General features: G+C 48.9%; 2 protein-coding genes across 7 annotated transcripts; one reads left to right on the forward strand and one right to left on the reverse strand.

Annotated features, from left to right (window-relative positions):
- The first annotated feature begins 1017 nt into the window (after positions 1-1017).
- Positions 1018-13268, forward strand: NFYA (nuclear transcription factor Y subunit alpha). Of its 6 annotated transcripts, none has more exons than XM_075613610.1 (11): positions 1018-1156; positions 7050-7166; positions 8775-8858; positions 9281-9424; positions 9628-9753; positions 10013-10118; positions 10471-10637; positions 10817-10990; positions 11147-11248; positions 11393-11437; positions 12240-13268. In XM_075613610.1, exons 2-10 carry the CDS (start codon positions 7092-7094, stop codon positions 11408-11410), a joined length of 996 nt encoding a protein of 331 aa, XP_075469725.1. In that variant the 5' UTR covers positions 1018-1156; positions 7050-7091; the 3' UTR covers positions 11411-11437; positions 12240-13268. The 6 variants fall into 6 exon arrangements, with proteins under 6 accessions (XP_075469725.1, XP_075469728.1, XP_075469727.1 ...); XM_075613613.1 differs by having other exon boundaries at positions 10489-10637; XM_075613612.1 differs by having other exon boundaries at positions 8775-8855.
- LOC142502520 (polymeric immunoglobulin receptor-like) lies at positions 12826-17996 on the reverse strand. Its single transcript, XM_075613608.1, has 7 exons — positions 17796-17996; positions 17175-17510; positions 16734-17069; positions 16547-16636; positions 16354-16435; positions 15686-15789; positions 12826-15611 (listed from the first exon to the last, which is right to left on the reverse strand). Exons 1-7 carry the CDS (start codon positions 17860-17862, stop codon positions 15550-15552), a joined length of 1077 nt encoding a protein of 358 aa, XP_075469723.1. The 5' UTR covers positions 17863-17996; the 3' UTR covers positions 12826-15549.
- Positions 17997-22723: the final 4727 nt, after the last annotated feature.

Raw genomic sequence — 22723 nt, forward strand, 5'->3', positions numbered from 1 at the left:
TGAGACATGGAGGTGCAGAGGTGAGATATATGGGGGTGCAGAGGTGAGACATATGGAGGTGCAGAGGTGAGACATGGAGGTGTAGAGGTGAGATATATGGGGGTGCAGAGGTGAGACATATGGGGGTGCAGAGGTGAGATATATGGAGGTGCATAGGTGAGATATATGGAGGTGCAGAGGTAATATATATGGGGGTGCAGAGGTGAGATATATGGAGGTGCAGCGGTGATATATATAGAGTGCAGAGGTGAGATATATGGAGGTGCAGCGGTGATATATATAGAGGTGCAGAGGCGAGATATATGGAGGTGCAGAGGCATGTGGAGCTTTAAAGGAAATGGGAGGAATTGTGTAGGTTATACAGGTATTAATAGGAAGCAGCAGAGATCTCCGGAGATGATTAGGACGCGCAGCGTTGTTAATGGATGTCTGAGAGAGGTGTGAGGCCGGATAAAAGAATGTTAGTCATCTACATGGGAGAGAACATGGGCACCCGTGCCTTAATGTTAGTGTAACATAGGAAGGGGCGAATGTAAAGTGATTTATATGGGGACAAGCTTTAGATTGTAAGCTCCTCGGAGCAGGGACTCCTCTTCCTAAATGTTACGTTTATGTCTGAAGCCATTATTCCCATGTTATTTATATGATTGTCACGTGTATTACTCCTGTGAAGCGCTATGTACACTAATGGCGCTATATAAATAAAGACATACAATAAAACACAACATGGCTGCCATGACTGTTCTGTAGAATGTTAACACGTGTTATATGGCTGAATGCTTTCACTGTGCAACTCTGCATGTGGCAGGTGTTTACATGCACAAACTGGCCCCGCCCCTGACACGCTGGCCCCGCCCCGCCTTTTGCTGCTACAAATCCGACTAGAACATTCGATGGCGGGAAGCGGTTGTGAGCATGCGCAGCGAGACCCCACAGAGTCGGGGCGGGATGATTGGAAGAGAAATGGGGGGGCGGGTTTTCATTTGGCGCACGCGCGGTGTGACGGAATCGTGGGTGTACGCATGCGCAGTGATCGCAGCCTCTCTGCGCCTTTGTCCATCCGCCATTTTGAGTGAGCAAAGCGCTGATTGGGTTTCGGGCTCCGGTGCTGGAGCCAATCAGAGCGGAGAGAAGAACCGGGACCGGCGGTGAGACGGTACGGGGGGGGAACCGATAACACCGGAGGGAGGGAGACCGTGACACCGTGAGAGACAGCCAATACCGTGACACCGTGAGAGACAGCCAATACCGTGACACCGTGAGAGACAGCCAATACCGTGACACGGAGACAGCCAATACCGTGACACGGAGACAGCCAATACCGTGACACGGAGACAGCCAATACCGTGACACCGTGAGAGACAGCCAATACCGTGACACGGAGACAGCCAATACCGTGACACTGAGACAGCCAAATACCAAGAGAGACAGCCGAGTCACAGAGACAGCCAATACCGAGACACCGTGAGAGACAGCCAATACCGAGATATGGAGACAGCCAATACCGAGACACGGAGACAGCCAATACCGAGACACAGTCGAGACCGTGACACAGAGACAGTCAATACCGAGACCAAGAGACAGCCAATACCAAGAGACAGCCAATACCAAGAGACAGCCAATACCAAGAGACAGCCAATACCAAGAGACAGCCAATACCGTGACACAGAGACAGCCAACACCGTGACACAGAGACAGCCAACACCGTGACACAGAGACAGCCAACACCGTGACACAGAGACAGCCAACACCGTGACACAGAGACAGCCAACACCGTGACACAGAGACAGCCAATACGTGACACAGAGACAGCCAATACGTGACACAGAGACAGCCAATACCGTGACACAGAGACAGCCAATACCGTGACACAGAGACAGCCAATACGTGACACAGAGACAGCCAATACCGTGACACAGAGACAGCCAATACCGTGACACAGAGACAGCCAATACCGAGACACAGATACATCCAATACCGAGAGACAGTCGAGACCGTGACACAGAGACAGTCAATACCTTGACACAGAGACAGCCAATACCGAGACACAGAGACAGCTAATACCGAGACACAGAGAGACAGCCAATACCGAGACACAGAGAGACAGCCAATACCGAGACACAGAGAGACAGCCAATACCGAGACACAGAGAGACAGCCAATACCGAGACACAGAGAGACAGCCAATACCGAGACACAGATACAGCCAATACCGAGAGACAGTCGAGACCGTGATACAGAGACAGCCAATACCGTAACACAGAGACAGCCAATACCGTGACACAGAGACAGCCAATACCGTGACACAGAAACAGCCAATACCGTGACACAGAGACAGCCAATACCGTGACACAGAGACAGCCAATACCGTGACACAGAGACAGCCAATACCGTGACACAGAGACAGCCAATACCGTGACACAGAGACAGCCAATACCGTGACACAGAGACAGCCAATACCGTGACACAGAGAGACAGCCAATACCGTGACACAGAGAGACAGCCAATACCGTGACACGGAGACAGCCAATACCGAGAGACAGTCGAGACCATGACACAAAGACAGCCAATACCGTGACACAGAGAGACAGCCAATACCGTGACACGGAGACAGCCAATACCGAGAGACAGTCGAGACCATGACACAAAGACAGCCAATACCGTGACTCAGAGACAGCCAATACCGTGACACAGAGACAGCCAATACCGTGACACAGAGAGACAGCCAATACCGTGACACAGAGAGACAGCCAATACCGTGACACAGAGAGACAGCCAATACCGTGACACAGAGAGACAGCCAATACCGTGACACAGAGAGACAGCCAATACCGTGACACAGAGAGACAGCCAATACCGTGACACAGAGAGACAGCCAATACCGTGACACAGAGAGACAGCCAATACCGAGAGACAGTCGAGACCGTGACACAGAGACAGCCAATACCGAGACACGGAGACAGCCAATACCGAGACACGGAGACGGCCAATACCGAGACAGCTGAGGCACAGAGACAGCCAATACCGGGACACACAGCCGAGACCGTGACACAGAGAGACAGCCAATACCGAGACCGTGACACTGAGATAGCCAATACCGAGAGAGACATCCGAGACGGTGTGAGCGAGACAGCAACATTTCGGGGAGAGACACACTGATATAAATAACACATGGGGAGGCGAGGCATGTCTCATAATCCGACAGCCAATACCAAGAGACCGTAACACCGCCAATACCGAGAGACAAAGTCAATAAAACCGGGGAGAAGTCATGTGTCATAATGAGGCAGGGGACAGAGAGACTGTGTGAGAGACTGAGCCAAAACATGAGGAGACCAGCAGTGTGAGAGATGACATACAACGCTGAGAGACAGACACCGTAACATATCTTTATTTGACATGTCTGTCCCCTGTTGATAATGATCTTTTATTTGTATGGCACAGTATTATGTAGGAGGGAGACCAGTAACATACAGAAATAGTATATAGAAGTTGACAATATGAGAGACCATAGGAGAGGAGGTCCCCGCCCTGAAGAGTTTACGATCTGTTGGTACTTTAGGCCTCTGTGCTGTGAATTTTTCTTTTCTCTCTACACTCTGACTATATCAATCCAACCCTAACCTCACACCAGAAGTCCAGTCCCACATCTCTGATTGCCTCTTGGCTATATCCTCCTGGATAGGGCTTCCCCGCCTCAAACTAAGGGCCTCATGCAGAGAGCAGCGCTATTTACAATCTCGCCATTTTCCGGCGAAAATCGCGCAAAAAACAGCTGAAAATGGCGAGGTAGGAAAAAAGCGCCATTTTTTTTTTCTATTTGAAAATCTCGCCGCGCGGCTGGCGAGAACCTACATCTCGCCAGCCTGAAAAATATCCAAATTCAGAAAGGCGCGCTCGCCATCTAGCGGCTGTTTTTGGCGCGATTTTCTTCAATTTTCTCCGCCAACTAAAGTTGGCAAGAAGCAGGAGTTCGCTGGCTATAGGGGAAAAAAAATGCGCGATTTTTTTTTCTCCCTTTCAGCTGCGCGCATCTCCTCATTTACAATTCTCTACGTGCAGTAATGCTAAAAATAGCGGATTTCGCCCATTTCTGCATATGGAGAATAAAACTCTCCATTAAACCTACTTTTTCTTAAACTCTCCAATTTATTCTAGCGCTGCTCTCTGCATAGGCCCCTTAATGTCTAGAGCTGAGTATCTCCTATCTCGTCATAAACCTGGCCCCATATCCCCTTTTCCCATCACAAACCACAATCTATCCTGTCCCCAAAGCACGTTGCCTGGGTGTGACATTTGAGCCTTCCTCCTCCCCACATACACATTCATGCTCTGGTGCAGGGGTGCGCAAACTGGGGGGGCAGGAGATTTGTCCGGGGGGGGGGGGTGCGGCGGTTGCAGAGGCCCCGCACTCTTCCCCACCACATTTAATTAAATGCCGGGGGATCGCGTGAGGCCTCTGCAACTCTCTACTTACTGGGATTCAGCCGGCTGTGACGTCACATGACCCCACAGCGTCATTGGACGCGGATCCAAGTTGGGGGAGGTGGGTGCGAGAGCTGGGGAAGGGGAGACAGGCTTCAAAAGTTTGCGCTTCCCTGCTCTGGTGGAAACTTGTTGCTTCTTCCTCTGTAACATTGCTAAGCTCTGCCCTTCTGTCAATAAACCAATACACGCCCTTATCCTCTCCCATCTGGATTATAGCACCCTGCCTCCCTCCCAACTTCCTCCCTTGCAGTCTATTTGATATTCTGAAACTATAATCATTTCATCTTCTCCCAGAACAGTCTCTGCTGATCTCCTCCTTAAATCCCTCTCCTGGCTTCCCATCAAGTTTCGGATCTACTGCAAAGTTCTCGGTCTCCTTTACCCTAGAGATGGGCTCATTTTTTTTTAGCCGGATTTTGGATCCGCAGCAGATCGACCTGTTCCTTTTGGTCCACTATTATTGCCAACTCTCCGTGGTTTCCGCAGTCCGTTGACGGACCTTTAAGAATTCGCCAACGAGTTGGTGACTCCGCAAATTGGATTTTAGAAATCCATCCACGGGTTGTATCCAATGGCGGTTTTTTATGAATCTGCGCAATTTAAAACCGACCGAATCCGTTTGCGAATTTTACTCTGCCACACGGATTTTGGGGGGGAAATGCGAGAATTCTGGAAATGGATTTGGGTGGATTCGTCCATCGCTGCTTTCCCCCCCTCCAATCTCTTCTCCTCTCTCACCTTAAACCATTTTCCCCTCACTGCCCTTTACCTGTTGAACTCCCTGACATTCTGTATCCACCAAACACCACCTCTCCCCACCTTTATGTCAAACCTAAAAAAACCTTCATTTCAATAGACTGGTCTCATGGCAACCGTCCCACACTTACCTCCCATTGTGACCAAGCACTGCCACCTACTGCACTTATCCCTCACCTGCTGTCTCTGGCCGCGCTTATAGTGCTGGCGACGCGACCGATGGCATCGCCGTCGCCACTAGCGAATGTTATATTTTAGTTTTAAGCGACGTCGCTGTCAACAAGGCCAGTGACGTCACGAAGGGGAAGGCGGGCAACGCTCTGATTGGTTTAGAGACAGTCACATGTGGCGACTGTCTTTCTCTAAAAAAACAAATTTACCCGGCTTCAACATTTTTGGTCGCGCTGTCGCACTTGCGACGGAGTCAATGGATTTGTTTTGGAGCGCCGTCGCCAGGCACTATAAGCGCAGCCTGAATCTCCCAACATACCACTTAGATTGTAAACTCTCCAGGCCTTGGTTAGCATTTCCCATTGTCTGATTTTCTGTTGGCTGCACTTATTATGTTGTAGTTCCCTGTGTTTGTCTCTTTTGTAAACCACTGCATACGTAGTTGGCGTTGTATATACATGCATCCATACAATAACACCCGAGGGAGATAATGCCAGACAGCATAAGAGAGACATAACCTGGGAGGTGGGCAAGAGGGAGAGCGCCAATACCGAGAGACAGACATAGACACCATGAGAAGGGAAATGAGACACGGCTAGTACTGAGACAGTCTGTGCCGCGAGAGACAGCCTTTAATACTTGTATGTGTAGGAGCCCTTTGCATGTAACGGAAAGATCACAGGGTCAGTTTATAAACACACAGCTGGTACAATATGGTATGACATTCAAGGGGGGTGGGGAATGGGCTGGGTGTCCCAAGCAGCTAAATATTGGGGTGGGGGGGGGGCACACTAAAATTTTACTGGCCACTGGGGCATTTAGAATCCCAGCACATAATTTTTTTTTTTTGTATCAAATGTTAATGTAAATGTACTGCTTTATTTCCAAACACTTCCAGCTTTGTAGACAACTTTCTCAGCACATTGTATGGCCTTTAGGTAAAGAGACAAAATACATACATACATACATACATACATACATACAGGTATTAGTGTCTAAGGTGGAAAACCCAATGACCACCAATTCTTGTATACTTCAGATAAAGGGCACACAGTAAGACGCTGTGTAGGAGAAGCTCTGCAGTTTAGTTTTTGTTGGTAGGCTTGAGGTGAGAGATACTTGGCAGAATTATACAGGCATACCCCGCATTAATGTGCGCAATGGGACCGGAGCATGTATGTAAAGCGAAAATGTACTTAAAGTGAAGCACTACCTTTTTTCCCACTTATCGATGCATGTACTGTACTGCAATCGTCATATACGTGCATAACTGATGTAAATAACGCATTTGTAACAGGCTCTATAGTCTCCCCGCTTGCGCACTGCTTCGGTACAGGTAGGGAGCCGGTATTGCTGTTCAGGACGTGCTGACGGGCGCATGTGCGAGCTGCCGTTTGCCTATTGGGCGATATGTCCTTACTCGCGAGTGTACTTAAAGTGAGTGTCCTTAAAGCAGGATATGCCTGTATGCAGCTCTGCCTCAGACATAAGCTGCTGCTTCATACTGACTGAGGTGTGTAACATGTTTTGTGTTACTGTGCCCCAGGCCAGGTAACACATCCTGTGTGACATGTCTGTCTCATTGTAATTGTGGGGTGCATGTCCCCTCCTCACACACTATTTGTCTGTTCTCAGAAATCTGCAGGCTTCGCGGTGGGTCGGTTCCACTCTGTGTAGATGGAGCAGTACACGACCAGCAGTAATGGCTCCCCGGAGCAGATTGTGGTGCAGGCCGGGCAGATTCAGCAGCAGGTGAGACAAAGCCTGGGTGAGCTTGGTGAGGAGGTCACGTTGTGGCCGGCCACGGGCTGAGCGGGGGCCGCAGTTCTCTCTATTGTGGCACATTTTATCATTCCCTCTCAGATTTCCTCCCCCCCAATTATAAACATTGTGGTCTCATGGGGGAGGGTGTGTCTCTCACTCTTTCTGAAGGAGGGAGGCGAGTGGTACTACCTCTCTCAGTATGTGGTCTCAGGCCTCTCTCTCATGGTTACAGTGGAAAAAAAAAAAGGGGGTGATAGTGCGCAGCTAATAACTGGTGAACAACAAATGTCAAGTGAACAGTGCACCGTGATTAACAAACAATATTGTGGACCTTAGATGTGGATCTTGCACTAATCGTGGGTCTGCAGCCTTTCTTGGGGGTGGCTCGACACCCCAGACACTAGACAAAAAACAAAAGAACAAGGCGCACAACGCACATAGTGTATTAAAGTATAAAATGTGACTTTATGGTTAAAAATAAATAGTTCTGCGTACATCAAATAGGAAATAAACAAGCAGTTGGTATTTAGGTTTACCACACCAGGAGAAGACACTGTGCGACACCCTCAGATGGATCTCAGCATGCACTGGGTCTGCAGTCGTCTCATCAGTCTCTTCCAGCGTCCTCTGTTAGGGGATGGTAGATGGATGGGTCCTTTGTAGAGAGAGCCCCACAGCATACAGCTCACAGGTAGGTAAAGAAGCCGTAGGATTCAGCATCCACGGAACACTGCAGCATTTGCCGCCACTCCTCGTTGGGCGCTCAGCGGTGACGTCACTAGTCGCACCTCAGCTTCCGCAATGCTCCTCATGGAACGCACGGCGTGCGTGTCAGTCCAGAGTTGTAAGGCAGCGGGGAGAGATGTTTCGCCAGGCAAATGACTAATAAACAGTGTCCAAACAGTGTCCAGATTCACAAAGGATGGGGGGAGAAGAGCATAGACACCTCTAATCCAACGCGTTTCGTAACACTGAAGAAGTAACCTAGTGTTACGAAACGCGTTGGATTAGAGGTGTCTATGCTCTTCTCCCCCCATCCTTTGTGAATCTGGACACTGTTTGGACACTGTTTATTAGTCATTTGCCTGGCGAAACATCTCTCCCCGCTGCCTTACAACTCTGGACTGACACGCACGCCGTGCGTTCCATGAGGAGCATTACGGAAGCTGAGGTGCGACTAGTGACGTCACCGCTGAGCGCCCAACGAGGAGTGGTGGCAAATGCTGCAGTGTTCCATGGATGCTGAATCCTACGGCTTCTTTACCTACCTGTGAGCTGTATGCTGTGGGGCTCTCTCTACAAAGGACCCATCCATCTACCATCCCCTAACAGAGGACGCTGGAAGAGACTGATGAGACGACTGCAGACCCAGTGCATGCTGAGATCCATCTGAGGGTGTCGCACAGTGTCTTCTCCTGGTGTGGTAAACCTAAATACCAACTGCTTGTTTATTTCCTATTTGATGTACGCAGAACTATTTATTTTTAACCATAAAGTCACATTTTATACTTTAATACACTATGTGCGTTGTGCGCCTTGTTCTTTTGTTTTTTTCTCTCATGGTTAGGCTGTCTCTTCTTGTTCCTTTCCCCTTAGCCGGGTACGGTCACTGCTGTCCAGTTGCAGACCGAGGCTCAGGTTGGCACAGCCTCGGGGCAGCAAGTTCAGACCCTCCAGGTAGTTGTGTCTGCGTCCGAGCGCTGCATGACTTGTACAGTACAAGCACTCCGTGCTCTCTGTGTGTGAGATTGCTGCATCAGTGGCGTATTCCGGTTCTGTCTGCGTGTCCAGGCACTGCAGCAGTTGTATTCTATGAGCTTTTCCCGTAGTGACTGCGCTCTGCATGAATGTTACGAGTGCAGCATGAGTTGTGTATCGTGCGTGCTTCCCGTATCTGCGCTCTGCATGAGTGTCTTCTCATGGTCCTCCCCCCCCCCCCCCCCCTGCCTCCCCTTGTTGCACAGCATCTTCTGCTCGCTGCAGCTTCTTGCTCCCCTGGCCGTGTCCCTTGCCTGTGCCTGGGAGAGCCCATGCTTGGGAGCTGGGGGATATGTGGCCTCCTCGCCTGCTGTGATAACATTTTTGTCCTCTCCCCTGCGCAGGTCCAGGGCCAGCCGCTCATGGTGCAGGTCAGCGGGGGGCAGCTCATCACCTCCAACGGGCAGCCAATCATGGTGCAGGCCATGGGGGGCCAGGGACAGACCCTCATGCAGCTGCCCGTATCGGGATCTCAAGGGCTGCAGCAGGTGAGTGAGACGCTTGTATAGGTCGGTTCCCGGAGGTGTGAGCAGCTGTACACGCAGCTCTCTGCGCTACTCACACACACCATGTGTAGAGAAGCAAAGCTTGGAGCCTTATTACCTACAAGGTTATACATTTGTATACGCGCTTCACTGAGTGCGCAAAGTGTCACTCAGCAGTGAGCGTGGCTGATGGTTAATTCTTACAGATCCAGTTGGTGCAGCCAGGGCAGATTCAGATCCAGGGCGGGCAGGCTTTGCAGGTGCAGCAGGGACAGCCTCAGCAGATCATTATCCAGCAGCCACAAACAGCGGTGACTGCGGGACAGAATCAGGTGAGGAGGAAACCGCATGGATATAAGAGGGAGACATGATGTGAATAGGAACGGAGAACTGGGAGGGCTGACGTGGAGGGGGGAGAGAGCAGATGTGGGTTAGGGGGAACTGGAAGGCGGAGAGAGCTAATGTATGTTGGGATGGATGTGGGAGAGCTGGAATGCCCTTGGCGGGGCGGGGGAGAAAGAGAGCTGATTTATAACTCTCCTCGGCCTCCATAACCCAGCTTGTTATTTACACTACTTGTCCTCTCCTCAGAACCAGCAGCAGATCACTGTCCAGGGCCAGCAGGTGGCACAGACTGCAGAGGGCCAGACTATTGTGTACCAGCCAGTAAATGCAGATGGGACTATTCTACAGCAAGGTAAGGGACTGTGCCCCTGTCTCTGCTAGTGATGTGTTTGTGCTTACTTCCTCAGTGCAGTGTCTCACTTTATACCCGTCTCCACACTGTCTGCGGTGCCGCTCCACCCCTCCTCTGTATCCCCGCTGCAGTCTTATAATCTCTGTCTCGCTTTACCTGTGGTCTGTCCTCCCCGCCCTTCAGCTTCTTGTCTTATCCGGGACACCCCCCTCCTCCTCACGCTCTGTGTCTGCACCGTGTGATTTGTGCCGGTCTGCGTATCCGAGGCGGCTCTGGAGGTTCCCCCCCGGGATTAATCCTCTCCCCTCCCCTCTCTGTCCCTCTGTTTCCTGTTCTGTTTTGTTCCCTAAAGTGACAGTCCCTGTTACAGGAATGATCACCATCCCCGCAGCCAGCTTGGCTGGGGCTCAGATTATGCAGGCCGGGGGCAACACCAACACTACCAACAGCGGCCAGGGGACCGTCACAGTCACCCTTCCTGTGTCTGGCAACATGATGAACTCAGGGGGCATGGTGATGGTACGTATCAAGCACCTCTCTGGGCTGCTGCGGGGTGTGTGGTCCTGGAGGTCTTTGACCTTGGGTGTGTGCTGCGCCCACAGGATGTGCCATGTTTGTTGTGCCCGCAGAAATGTCTCCTGTGTCCCCGCTGTGCGCGGTTCCCCGTGCTCACTCGCCCTGTCTTTTCCTTCACACAGATGGTGCCCGGTACTGGCTCAGTGCCGGCCCTGCAGAGGATCCCACTGCCCGGGGCTGAAATGCTGGAGGAGGAGCCGCTGTATGTGAACGCCAAGCAGTATCACCGGATCCTGAAGAGGCGGCAAGCACGAGCCAAACTGGAGGCAGAGGGCAAGATCCCCAAGGAGAGGAGGGTGAGCGAGGGTTGAGTGGCGGGGGCGGGGGATGAATGATATGTGAGAGCAGAGAGTGTGTGTGTGCACAGAAATAAAGAGGGGACCACAGGTGGTAAAAACCCAGGAAGTTGCCCAGTCCGGCTGCTGACCATGCCACTTTTTCCGATGTTGCAGAAATACTTGCACGAGTCACGGCACCGCCACGCCATGGCCAGAAAGAGAGGGGACGGCGGACGCTTCTTCTCCCCAAAGGAGAAAGAGGACGCCCACATACACGTGAGAAATCCTTCAATGGGTGTTGCGTGTATACACTGTATGTACCCTCAGCTTTTGGGTCTCTCTCTGCACAATGACCATTGAGAAGCTGTATGTTACAGGTCAGAGGCCCCTGACTGACGCTGGTTCTGTTCTGTGTTTCAGGGAGTGGAGTTTCACTAGACACCGCATGATGGAGCCGCTCTGACGGTACGGAAACCGTGCATGGCGAGGAAGTGGCGTTATGGGAAGGGGCGGCGGGGTTGTCTAGCGATGTGGTTGGGGGGGGGAGGGGGGGGGAGCCCCAGCCCCGGTGTTGGTGACGTCTTTCCCCCTGCCTTTAATAGCATCGCTCCAAACACTATCATTGTGAACACTTTCCCTCGGTTTTATCTAAGGACATTACCAGCCCTCACCAGAAGGAGCCTGTGTTGGATAATCTGTGGTTTGTGTTATTGGGAATTAGGGCTTCTGGCCTCATAAAGTGCAGCTACAATATATTTATGGATAATTATATATGAAACAAAGACCGTGTCAACTAATATTTTTAAGAGAAGAAAAAAGAGTAAGGTATGCGTGATACCTTTTAATGCAGGGCGCTCAACTCCGGTCCTCAAGGGTTACCAACTGATCAGGATTTAAGGATATCCCTGCTTCAGCACAGGTAGCTCCGTTGAAGACTGAGCCACTGATTGAGCCACCTGTGCTGAAGCAGGGACTGAGCCACCTGTCTAAAGCTGCAATCCTGAAAAAAATCTGATCTGTTGGTTTCTTGATGACTGGAGTTGAGCCCCCTGCTCTAATGGCTAACTGATCCTGACAAAGAGTGCAAGCTTTCAGGACCACTGATCTCTTCAGGCAAGATTGGTGCCTTATTTTCTTATCGTTGTATCAATATATCTTTGAAACGTGTTTTGTTGAAGGTTGTTCCGTTGAATTACGATATCAGGGGCCGGGGGACAAAGCGAACACGTTTTCTCCCTGATCACGTTTTATTCTCTGGTCCCCACAGGATTCATCTCAGGGAAGAGACATTTACACCGATGTTCCCACCACTCTGCCAGCATCCAGAACCCAGCGGTGATGTGATCAGCGCAACCACAACATACTTCCCCCGTCTCTCTCTGCACACAGGGCTGACACGGTGAGCTCTGCACATGTGTGTTACAAAGCTCTGTACGCAGGCATTACATCCTCCTCCCCCCCCCCCCCCCCTCCTCCTTATCTGTAACCATTCATCACCTCCGAAGTGGGTACCTGCGCTGAGGCCGCATTGTCCTGGGATAAGTCTTCCAGCAAAGCTTGTTTCCTGATGACGAGGCTGAGGAAGGCTCGCGGCTTTCATTATTTAACCCAGTCACTGCAAGAGGTGCCCACAGTGTGTGCACCCAATGCCCTGTGTCCGTGCAGGGTTGGCGGGCTGGTAGTTAGCAGCAGGACTTCGCTCACACACGGTGTGTTGTACATTGTAGCTGAGACTTTTGTTGTATTTAAAGAGTTTATAGACATATTCTTCCTTCTTTATACTGGGTTTGGATCTTATTTTGTACAGAAGTGTATTGTCGGTTTAGTTTTAGGGGAATCTTTTTGTGGGGGGATTAAAATGAATGTTGATTTATAATTTTTATTTCTTTTTGGACATTTTATCTATGCCAGATTCTGAGATAAAACTCCCCTGAATCTGCCCCCCAATGTGTGAGGTGTATAATATGTCGGTATAAATGTTCTCGTGAGTACAGAAAGGGGGCAGTGTGGGCCGACGCTGTGTATATTAAACCTGCAGGGATGTAAAGCGTCTGATCCTCCTGCAGATGGCGCTCTCACACTCTGCATGCAGGATTGTTCCGTTTCTGACTGTGTGCGTACGCGTCCGGGGCGTTACCGCAGGTGCATGAATTGTGAATTTGTTACGAACGGAAAACTTTGTACATTTTTATTTTATATAATACAATTTTTCAAATTGTAATTTTTTTTTTCTTCCTATTAGCTGTAATTGTAAGTACTGTGTACCTCACCCAGCTAATAAAAACTTTATAAACTACTGGTAGCTTTTATCTTTATTGCCGACATCACATCTCCTCTTACCTCTCCCATCATACTTTCAATGTCTCTTTTGCTAACATCACCTCCTCTATTGATCTCTCTGTGGGGGTTCCCCATGGCTCTGTCATGGGACATCTCCTCTTTTCACACACTCTCTAGGTGACCTAATCACATCTCTTGGGTTCAAATATCACCTCTATGCTGATGACACACATTTACTTTTCAACCCCTGACATTACACCTGCTGTACAGATCAACATTTCTGAATGTCTCCCCGCTATTGCATCCTGGATGGTCCTCCGCCGTCTTAAACTTAACATGGCTAAAACAGAGCTCCTCATACTTCCTCCTAAACCTGCCCCTACTACCTCCTTCCACATTTACTGTTAGAAGCACTATCATACACCAGTAGCACAAGCACGATGCCTAGGGGTCACACTCGACTCCTCTCTTTCATTCTCCTATAACATTCAAAAGGTAGCTAAAACCTGTCGTTTTTTTTCCTCCGCAATATTACAAAGATACGCCCTTTCCTCTGTTGCTTGACTGCTAAAACTCTGACTCAGGCCCTCACTCTCTCCCGTCTTGATTACTGTAACCTCCTGCTGTCCGGCCTTCCTGCCTCTTACCTGTCTCCCTTACAATCTATCCTAAACACTGCTGCCAGAATCACTCTACTCTTTCCTAAATCTGTCTCAGCGTCTCTCCTGCTGAAATCCCTCTCCTGGCTTCCTATCAAATCCCGTATCTTGCACTCAATTCTCCTGCTCAATTTTAAGGCTTTACACTCTTCTTCTGCTCCTCCTTACATCTCAGCCCTAATTCCTCGCTATACATCATCCCGATTCTTGCGTTCTGCTCAAAGATGTCTTCTGTCTACGCGTTTTTGTATCTAAAGCCCTCTCCCGCCTTTAAACCTTTCTCACTGACTGCCCCACACCTCTGGAATGCCCTGCCACTCAATACCCGACTAGCACCCTCTCTATCCACCTTTAAGACCCATCTTAAAACACACCTGCTTCACGAAGCTCCGTGGCTAATACTTTATACCTCATACATAAACCTTGGCCCCTTACAGACACACTTAACAGAATACCCTCCTACTGTCTCTGTACGTTCTTCCTACCTACCAATTAGAATGTAAGCTCTTCGGGGCAGGGACTCTTTTTTTCCCCCCTAAATGTCACCTGTGTCTGAAAGTACTTCTTCCCATTATGTGTTATTTGTATTATTTGTTATTTATATGATTGCCACGTTTATTACTGCTGTGACGCGCTATGCACATTAATAGCGCTATATAAATACATGCATACATACATCATTTTATATGAGCAGTTATTGTTGGTGTGCAAAGCTGGCTCTCTCCTGTGTTGTGTATGTGGGTGCCTCATACAAATGAGTGTTGGAAGAAGCGTATGTGATGAAATGCGGAATTTGTAAAGGGCGTGGTGTTCTACATTTTGTAACTGCGCTTTCCCGTCCCAATCCCCTCATCTTGTAATGTGTCAAGTTAGTTGCTTCAGGACTGATCCCCTGGGATATGAAGTGTGTGTGTGTGTGTGTGTGTGTGTGTGTGTGTGTGTGTGTGGTTAGATCAGGGGCGGGCAATGCCAGTCCTCAAGAGCCACCAACAGGTCGGGGTTTAAGGATATCCCTGCGTCAGCACAGGTGAAGCAATCAGTGGTTCAGTCTTTGATTAAGCCACCTGTGCTGAAGCAGGGATAGCCTTCAAACCGGACCTGTTGGTTGCACACCCCTGATTTAGATACCTTATGGCAGTTTCTCACACACAGAGAATTTCCAAATACTTTAGTTGCCGCTGTGAACGTTTAGTCATTACAGGTAGAAATGAACCATTTCCCTTTTTGGAGGGGATCTGTAACCCATTGCTTTGCACTGTATTAAGAAGTTGTTTGCAATGCATTGCAGGACTCCCTGGCAGAGAAGAGGTTAAGTTGATAACACGTGGCGGTCAGGCACTGCAATCCTTAAATCATTTTCTACAGTGTATCGGCTGACACTAGATCCAGTTGTTCATCTAGAACAGGGGCGGCCAACTCCAGTCCTCAAGCGCCACCAACAGGTCGGGGTTTAAGGATATCCCTGCTTTAGTACAGGTGGCTCAATCAGTCCTTGCTGTAGCACAGGTTGAAGACTGAGCCACCTGTGCTGAAGCAGAGACCTGTTGCTGGCCCTTGAAGACGAGTTGGCCACCCCTGATCTAGAAGTTTGAGCGGGACGCTGTCTCCATTTCCGATTCACGTGTGAAGGGTCTCTTATTACAGACTGAATCCCGCGGGTTTCTGTGACAGTCGGCCGAAGGGGAAATTGTGGCACAAGCCTGCAGGGAGAGAGCGGATCAGTACGGTTCTGGGCTCATCTTCACTCCCACCCTGCACACATCAGCACACTCACCTGAGAGCCTGTCGTAGCAGCTGACAAGCAGGAGACACCCAACCATCCCCAGGAGAAGAAGCCAGCGCAGGACATCCCAGGCACCGTGCCGCATCTGTACAACCCTGGGACACAAAGCTGCGGTTGGGAGTGCGATCTCATGTTTGTGACGTCGGAGCCGTGAGCGGTCGGTGCGAATGCTCCATCTCACAAAGCTCATTTCACCTTGTAATCTACACAGGGGTTTTCCCACCAGGAGAAGCCAGCTCGGTTCAAACAGAAGCCGTGATTACGCTTAGGGGGTGTATCGCCCCACAACTCATTAAGGTGATTTCATTAATCTGCAATAGAATCTCACCCCCAAAAAATTGCAAACACGCAACGGAGCCATTGGTGCTTATTCAATAAGTCCCGTTAACTTAAGTGGTAGTTTCCGTGCGGGAGCACAAATTCGCACTATCACAGTTTATTGACGAAGCCCCCCCCATGCTTCTGAGCTGCTGGCACCAACCTCTTACCAGGGGACGTCACCCCTTGGGGCAGGTTGATAACTCACTTGAGCAGAATGGAGTTTTCTGACTGTTTAATGTGGCAGCCAAGGGAATAAGTAAATACGGTGTGTGAGTAAGATGTGTACACACAGGCAGACAGAAGTCAGCAGTCCCACGATGAAGATGCCTTTCTCTTACCTTGCCGGCACAAACGTTGGGCTGGGGGTTTGCATTGGGGCTTTGTTAGGGGTAACGCCCACGGAATGGAAGTGTCTTCCATCTGTCAGGGTAAATGAATGAGAAGAACCTCAGGAACCCAGTGGGGGAGGGGGTGCAGTTTTCAAACCCTGTCTTTAAGTTGCTGTATATTAAACGCGTATCGTTTCAATACCTGGACGGACGGGGAGTGGATGAGTCGGCAGTTTTGTAGTGCGACGGGTGGTTAAGGATCTGGATTTCCCCTCACCAGTCACGGTCACCTCTGTCGTGGGTGGGGAGGAGAGAGAAAGAAAGTGTGACAAGCTGACACTTCCAGGCCGTGGCTATAAGATTTACCATGGACTCACTCGTGGCCTCACCGTGGGTTTGGGTCTCCTCTGGAGTCACAAGGAGCAGGACATTCTCCAGCACTGTTGACCCCCCGGACTCCTGGCACCGGTACACTCCGCTGTCCCAAAGCTCCAGCCGTGTCAGCGTCAGGCTCATCCTCCTGGCCTGCGGGTCGTTGGATACGCGAGGTCTCGACTGGTAGTCAGAATTTGTGTCTCCGTCAGAATGAGCGACCCAATCGCAGACCCGTGCATCCTTCTGCTTGCACCAGACTTTGGACCAGTTCTGCTGCTTGTTGTATGAACAGTGTAACTGGACGTCACCACGGGATGTAGCTCTGACCACCTGAGAGCTGGAGGGTAACCCTGCACACACACACACACACACACGTATGTAAATACATATATGTAACACACATGTTAACCCTGAACATGACTCCCAACTAATGCACGGTGTCCCTCTGCTCTTACCTTCCACAACTTGCAGCAGGACACTCTGTTTGACCTTGTAATCTTTCCCGGTCCATGTTCTCCATATGTACAGCCCACTGTCCCAGTCCTGGAGCTGTGTCATTGTTACAGTGACAGAGCCGGTCTTCCCTGGGATCTGGGAGATTGTTACTCGTCCTTGGTGGGATTTGCTGATTGTCCCTATCGAGTCCACGACGTCGTCACACTCGGCCCTGGACACTTGCCGGCACCAGCTGCTCACCAGGCTCCTGTGCTGATCCATGTCATAGCGACAAGTGACAGAGACTGATCCCCTGAGGATGGCACGGACCTCACGCAGGGGCTGATCGGGGGAGCCTAGGGGGTCAGGAACAGCACAATCAGGGGGGATAGCACAACCACACACTCACAATCAGAGTTTAACACAACCATAAACTGTAACAACCACACACAGAGTGTAACAAAACCACACATTCACAAATGGGTGTAACACAACCACACAGTTTAACAACCACCACACTCACAATCGGGGTTTAACACAACTACACACACACAGTGTAACCCAATCACACACTAACAATAAGAGGGTAACTACCCCACACATGCCCACATTAGGAAACAAGTTGCTGTTACAGTACTTACATTGTATCCATGTGAGGAGGAGGAGGAGGAGGATAGTGTACCTCATTGTGTGAGTGAGTACAGACATGGACCCCACACTTTGTGTGACACTGTCCCCTCTATGTCAGGTAAGACAGGACAGTAAGGATCCAGCACACTGCCCCGTTGTTTCTGACTGATGTCCCCTTCCTCATCCTTCCCAAACCTCTGCCTGTCAGAGGAAGGTCTGTGTGCGGCTGATAACCGCAGTACGGAAACAGTTTGTCAGGATGGACGCTCTCTGGGCCCTGGCTGGGGGGGGGGGGGGGAGAGACCTCAGTGCAGATCCAGCATCTAGTATTTATACAGTGCAAACCTTCCACCCCCGGTGTGTCTGCACAAGAGAGACTTAATACCACACAGCAGCATAAAAAACTATCAGAGTGCACACCTCCCCTGTACATTCTCATACACCCCTATTACCTCTCTATAACAACTCCTATTGCCCAATATAACCGCTCCCTATAACAACTCCTATTGTCCAATATAACCACTCCTGTCGATCCATATAACATATTGGCCCATATAACGCCTCCTATACAGCCTTGTATTGATTCCTATAACTCTTCTTATAAGTCCTCTGATTACCCCATATAACCTCTCCCTTCAAGTGCCCCATGTAAGCTCTACCTATAACTTCTATTGCGCCATATAACTGCTCCCTATAACTCCTATAACAGCTCCCTATATCTCCTGTTACTCATATAACCGCTCCCTGTAACTCCTCCGATTACTCTATATAACCGTTCCCTGTAACTCCTCCGATTACTCTATATAACCGCTCCCTGTAACTCCTCCGATTACTCTATATTACTCTATATAACCGCTCCCTATAACTCCTCCGATTACTCTATATAACCGCTCCCTGTAACTCCTCCGATTACTCTATATAACCGCTCCCTGTAACTCCTCCGATTACTCTATATAATCGCTCCCTGTAACTCCTCCGATTACTCTATATAACCGCTCCCTGTAACTCCTCCGATTACTCTATATAACCGCTCCCTGTAACTCCTCCGATTACTCTATATAACCGCTCCCTGTAACTCCTCCGATTACTCTATATAACCGCTCCCTGTAACTCCTCCGATTACTAAATATAACCACTCCCTGTAACTCCTCCGATTACTCTATATAACCGCTCCCTGTAACTCCTCCGATTACTCTATATAACCGCTTCCTGTAACTCCTCCGATTACTCTATATAACCGCTCCCTGTAACTCCTCCGATTACTCTATATAACCGCTCCCTGTAACTCCTCCGATTACTCTATATAACCGCTCCCTGTAACTCCTCCGATTACTCTATATAACCGCTCCCTGTAACTCCTCCGATTACTAAATATAACCACTCCCTGTAACTCCTCCGATCACTCTATATAACCGCTCCCTGTAACTCCTCCGATTACTCTATATAACCGCTCCCTGTAACTCCTCCGATTACTCTATATAACCGCTCCCTGTAACTCCTCCGATTACTCTATATTACTCTATATAACCGCTCCCTATAACTCCTCCGATTACTCTATATAATCGCTCCCTGTAACTCCTCCGATTACTCTATATTACTCTATATAACCGCTCCCTGTAACTCCTCCGATTACTCTATATAACCGCTCCCTGTAACTCCTCCGATTACTCTATATAACCGCTCCCTGTAACTCCTCCGATTACTAAATATAACCACTCCCTGTAACTCCTCCGATTACTAAATATAACCACTCCCTGTAACTCCTCCGATTACTCTATATAACCGCTCCCTGTAACTCCTCCGATTACTCTATATAACCGCTCCCTGTAACTCCTCCGATTACTCTATATAACCGCTCCCTGTAACTCCTCCGATTACTCTATATAACCGCTCCCTGTAACTCCTCCGATTACTCTATATTACTCTATATAACCGCTCCCTATAACTCCTCCGATTACTCTATATAACCGCTCCCTGTAACTCCTCCGATTACTCTATATAACCGCTCCCTGTAACTCCTCCGATTACTCTATATAATCGCTCCCTGTAACTCCTCCGATTACTCTATATAACCGCTCCCTGTAACTCCTCCGATTACTCTATATAACCGCTCCCTGTAACTCCTCCGATTACTCTATATAACCGCTCCCTGTAACTCCTCCGATTACTCTATATAACCGCTCCCTGTAACTCCTCCGATTACTAAATATAACCACTCCCTGTAACTCCTCCGATTACTCTATATAACCGCTCCCTGTAACTCCTCCGATTACTCTATATAACCGCTTCCTGTAACTCCTCCGATTACTCTATATAACCGCTCCCTGTAACTCCTCCGATTACTCTATATAACCGCTCCCTGTAACTCCTCCGATTACTCTATATAACCGCTCCCTGTAACTCCTCCGATTACTCTATATAACCGCTCCCTGTAACTCCTCCGATTACTAAATATAACCACTCCCTGTAACTCCTCCGATCACTCTATATAACCGCTCCCTGTAACTCCTCCGATTACTCTATATAACCGCTCCTGTAACTCCTCCGATTACTCTATATAACCGCTCCCTGTAACTCCTCCGATTACTCTATATTACTCTATATAACCGCTCCCTATAACTCCTCCGATTACTCTATATAATCGCTCCCTGTAACTCCTCCGATTACTCTATATTACTCTATATAACCGCTCCCTGTAACTCCTCCGATTACTCTATATAACCGCTCCCTGTAACTCCTCCGATTACTCTATATAACCGCTCCCTGTAACTCCTCCGATTACTAAATATAACCACTCCCTGTAACTCCTCCGATTACTAAATATAACCACTCCCTGTAACTCCTCCGATTACTCTATATAACCGCTCCCTATAACGCCTCCGATTACTCTATATAACCGCTCCCTGTAACGCCTCCGATTACTCTATATAACCGCTCCCTGTAACGCCTCCGATTACTCTATATAACCGCTACCTATAACTCCTCCGATTACTCTATATAACCGCTCCCTGTAACTCCTCCGATTACTCTATATAACCGCTCCCTGTAACTCCTCCGATTACTCTATATAACCGCTCCCTGTAACTCCTCCGATTACTCTATATAACCGCTCCCTGTAACTCCTCCGATTACTCATATAACCGCTCCCTGTAACTCCTCCGATTACTCTATATAACCGCTCCCTGTAACTCCTCCGATTACTCTATATAACCGCTCCCTGCAACTTCTCCGATTACTCTATATAACCGCTCCCTGTAACTCCTCCGATTACTCTATATAACCGCTCCCTGTAACTCCTCCGATTAATCTATATAACCGCTCCCTGCAACTCCTCCGATTACTCTATATAACCGCTCCCTGCAACTCCTCCGATTACTCTATATAACCGCTCCCTGTAACTCTCCGATTACTCTATATAACCGCTCCCTGTAACTCCTCCGATTAATCTATATAACCGCTCCTGTAACTCCTCCGATTACTCTATATAACCGCTCCCTGTAACTCCTCCGATTAATCTATATAACCGCTCCCTGCAACTCCTCCGATTACTCTATATAACCACTGTCTATAACTCCTCCGTTACTCTATATAACCACTGTCTATAACTCCTCCTATCGCCCCATATAACCCCTCCCTAAAACTCTGATTACTCTATATAACCGCTCCCTATAACTCCATATAATAATTTTACTAGTTGTGACACGCATTATGCTACATACAAAAGCGTGTGCTAATCATGTCATGTGTAACAGGCTCTGGAGTACAGTAACTAAATGAATTTCTTCCCCACAACAGTCTCTATCATGATTGTGTTTGTGGTAATATTTGTAACTGTTAGAATAAATGTAAAATGTACTTACATACTATATAACTAATACGAACCGGCGCCGCAAATAATGTCCAATAAATGTCCAAATATGCTGATAGATGGTATTGGGAACCTTGTTAGGAAATCCAATCTGTCACACCCGGATCGGCTTGATGGATCCACAGTGAAGTGTCTCAGGATTAAACACAAGACAAAATCATAGTGTATACTGCTACAACGGAACAAACAATACAATACAATACTGGCACACAAAAACGTGACAAACAAACAACACACTACCAACTGAAACCGATAACAAAAAACAAATAAAACGGCTGAAAAACTAAAAGATAATAAAGTTCTACAAATAGAGTGGTGGGACGCTGCTGGTCTGGTGGTAAAAACCAGTATCCTACTCACCGTAATGCGGTGTAATAACGGCCCGTCCAACTGTGGCACATGCTGCTGCCATCTCCTCCGTTGCAGGGGGCGTCTGTAGCAGCGTTCCGATGCCGTCTACACGCTCCGTGGTACAGGAGCAGACGCCGGCGGAAGTACCACTTGATGCTGCTTGGTAATTTATCACCGTGCCTGGAACGCTGCACACACACCTCTTGCGATTAGCCTTAACCTCTGACCCTACGCGTTTCGTGTGCATCACTTCTTCAGGGGTATATACCCCTGATCTTCTGTATATACCCCTGATCCTCAGAATATACCCCTGAGGAAGTGACGCTCATGAAAGTTTCTCTCTGCGACACGTTTTTATTTTGTATTGGCGGGGGGGGAGGGAATCCGGCAGGTCTGAAGTATCAAGTAACAATTTGCGTCGCACGTAGGAAACTATTCATACATTTGACACAAATGTAGGCAGTAAATTGAGCAAAGCACCTTCTCTCCTCACCTTTATGTCCAACCTTAAAACTCACCTCCTAGGTGAGGCATCTCAACAGCCTGGACTCACGGCTACTGTCCCACAGTCGCTCCTACCAACCATTGTGGCCAATCACTGCCATCTACTGCTCTTACTCTCTTACCTGCTGTCTCTGTAACTCTCCCAACATACCACTTAGATTGTAAGCTCTGCGGGGCAGGGATTTCCTTTCCTATTGTCTGATCTTATTTGTTGCA

The sequence above is a fragment of the Ascaphus truei genome, chromosome 9 (assembly GCF_040206685.1).
Source record: "Ascaphus truei isolate aAscTru1 chromosome 9, aAscTru1.hap1, whole genome shotgun sequence".
NCBI classification, from domain to species: Eukaryota; Metazoa; Chordata; class Amphibia; order Anura; family Ascaphidae; genus Ascaphus; species Ascaphus truei.

Bases quoted from the DNA above. Each gene is read 5' to 3' on its own strand.
- NFYA (XM_075613610.1), top strand. From the start codon at position 7,092: ATGGAGCAGTACACGACCAGCAGTAATGGCTCCCCGGAGCAGATTGTG. The intron at 7,167-8,774 runs GTGAGACAAAGC...CTTTCCCCTTAG, and splicing joins CCGGGCAGATTCAGCAGCAG to CCGGGTACGGTCACTGCTGT. The intron at 10,638-10,816 runs GTACGTATCAAG...TCCTTCACACAG, and splicing joins ACTCAGGGGGCATGGTGATG to ATGGTGCCCGGTACTGGCTC.
- LOC142502520 (XM_075613608.1), bottom strand. From the start codon at position 17,862: ATGTCTGTACTCACTCACACAATGAGGTACACTATCCTCCTCCTCCTC. The intron at 16,637-16,733 runs GTGAGGCCACGA...CACCCACGACAG, and splicing joins AGAGGAGACCCAAACCCACG to AGGTGACCGTGACTGGTGAG. The intron at 15,790-16,353 runs GTAAGAGAAAGG...TTTGTGTCCCAG, and splicing joins CCAACGTTTGTGCCGGCAAG to GGTTGTACAGATGCGGCACG.